This window comes from Arachis ipaensis, chromosome B9, assembly GCF_059453495.1.
Source record: "Arachis ipaensis isolate K30076 ecotype BB chromosome B9, ASM5945349v1, whole genome shotgun sequence".
NCBI classification, from domain to species: domain Eukaryota; kingdom Viridiplantae; phylum Streptophyta; class Magnoliopsida; order Fabales; family Fabaceae; genus Arachis; species Arachis ipaensis.
Genome location: NC_142444.1, coordinates 90,770,168 through 90,772,284, shown reverse-complemented (window position 1 = coordinate 90,772,284; position 2,117 = coordinate 90,770,168). Strand labels below are relative to the sequence as shown.

General features: G+C 40.3%; 1 protein-coding gene across 1 annotated transcript; it reads right to left on the bottom strand.

Moving 5' to 3' along the window:
- Positions 1 to 834: 834 nt before the first annotated feature.
- On the bottom strand, positions 835 to 1,434 carry LOC148545436 (uncharacterized). Its single transcript, XM_088498478.1, has one exon. It carries the CDS (start codon positions 1,432 to 1,434, stop codon positions 835 to 837), a length of 600 nt encoding a protein of 199 aa, XP_088354604.1.
- Positions 1,435 to 2,117: the final 683 nt, after the last annotated feature.

Below are 2,117 nucleotides of genomic sequence, written 5' to 3'. Positions count from 1 at the left end.
ATTCTTAACTTAGCATTGGAGTAATTTTTGTCCCCTTATTTATTTATTGAATATTTTTGGTTTTTTTTTTAACATAAACATAAAAATAAACATAGCTTATCAATGCACATAGATTTTTAATTCTTATAGTTTCACATGAGTAGGTATCCAAATTCCCATTATATTATCATGACACATTCCTTTATTATCTTTTGTTCCCACAATTTCCCATACTTAATTAGCACACACAATTCTATCTTAAGCTAACCAAAGATTCAATTTAGGATATATAATTGTTTTTCCGCTTAAGGCTAGTAATGTGGTAAAATATAGAATAAATGGGATTTAAAGGCTCAAAGTGGCTAACAAAGGTAATTGAAAGGGTAGGTTTAATTTGGATAAGTGAGTTTAAACAAATAATGGCCTCAATCATATGCAAGCATACAAATATAATAAACATTTGACATATAGGATGATACAAAATATAGATTACAATCATAGAGAAGTAAACACACAAGAATAAAATAATTATGGTTAAATAATATTACCATGCATAAAGGCTCAAATCTCACAGGTTGTGTGTTCTTTTAGCTCAAAAATCATGTTCCAAATACAACTTCAAGCAAATTTAACATAAGAGTTTTAATTAAAGTTAGTGAAATTTTGTTCTGAAAATAGGGTCTTAGAGGAAAACTTATTGTCTTTTCAATCAAGTAGAACATGCATGTAACTAACCTATTACTATGCAATTTATCCTATTCTACAAAAGAAAAACTAACTAAATATCCTAATTTATTGGTGTTTAGAGAAGAGAAATTACCTCCGGAAGTCAGGTACTGACCGACCTCCCCACACTTAAGGCTTTGCACCGTCCTCGGTGCCATCTGTCAGGAACAAAGGTGGGCTGATAGCAGTATCTCCACAGTCGGGACCATCATGGCTTCCTGTGCTGGTAAAGAAAGTGGAGTCCGGGGTGTCTGAGTCCTTGAATTTTCCCATAATCAGCTCCTTGAGGTATGTGAATCGGCGCTTGTTACGGCGCTCTCTCATCTTAGCTTTGTGTTCTTGCCGATCCAACCTTTTGAGTATCTGATGGAGCAGTTGGTCTATTGTAGGTGCTTGTGGTGTTGAAGAAGGAATATCTTCGACTGGTTCAGTAGGATGGCTTGTGGCGGCTGGTAGAGGTCTGATGTATTGCCTGTTAGGGACATACTGATCATCCCGTGGGAGCACGGCTTTGGTGTCCCCAGTTCTGTAGAAAATTCCGGCTGCTGAGACAAGATCTGAGACCAAGGCGGGAAAAGGTAAGTTGCTCGTAATTTGTACGTGTCCCATGGCATTCTGGATGTGTCTTGGTAGGTTCAGAGGTTGGTCTGTAAGGATGCACCATAGTAGAACGGCCATGTCCGCAGTGAAGGAAGACTCGTGAGTGCTCGGAAAGACGTAATGGGACATGATCTGTGCCCATACGCGAGCCTCCAAGGTAAGTGCTGAAGCCGATATTCCCTTAGGGCAGGTACGATGGTATCCGTAGATCCAATGGCTACCAGGTAGTGTGATAACTCTGAGAACGGCGTCCCAGTCAAATTGGTACATCTGGCGCTTGAGTGCGGCTTCTTGAAAGGCGTCCAATCCAAGAGGAAGATCTCGAGCTCCTTGTTTTTCTTCATCCTCTCTCCATGGTACAGCTTTAAATGTTGTCCATTAACTTTGATAAGTTCAGAGCTTGAAGGATGACTTAGGTTAAAAACTCCGTACGGTTCGGCCTTCTCTACTCTGTATGGACCTTCCCATCTTGATCTCAACTTGCCTGGCATAAGCCTCAGTCGAGATTTGTACAGGAGGACTAAATCCCCAGGTTGGAACTCTTTTCTCTTGATGTGCTGATCATGTACAGCCTTCATCTTCTCCTTGTATAGTCTTGAGTTCTCATAAGCTTCTAGGCGAAGGCTTTCCACTTCTTGCAGTTGCAACTTCCTTTCAGCTCTGGCTTTCTCAATTCCCATGTTGCACTCCTTTAATGCCCAAAAGGCTTTGTGCTCTACTTCAACAGGGAGATGACAAGCTTTTCCATAAACTAAACAGAAAGGACTCATCCCAATGGGTGTTTTATATGCTGTTCTGTATGCCCAGAGTGC

Coding starts and splice junctions, on each gene's coding strand:
- LOC148545436 (XM_088498478.1), bottom strand. CDS start 1,434: ATGTCCCATTACGTCTTTCCGAGCACTCACGAGTCTTCCTTCACTGCG.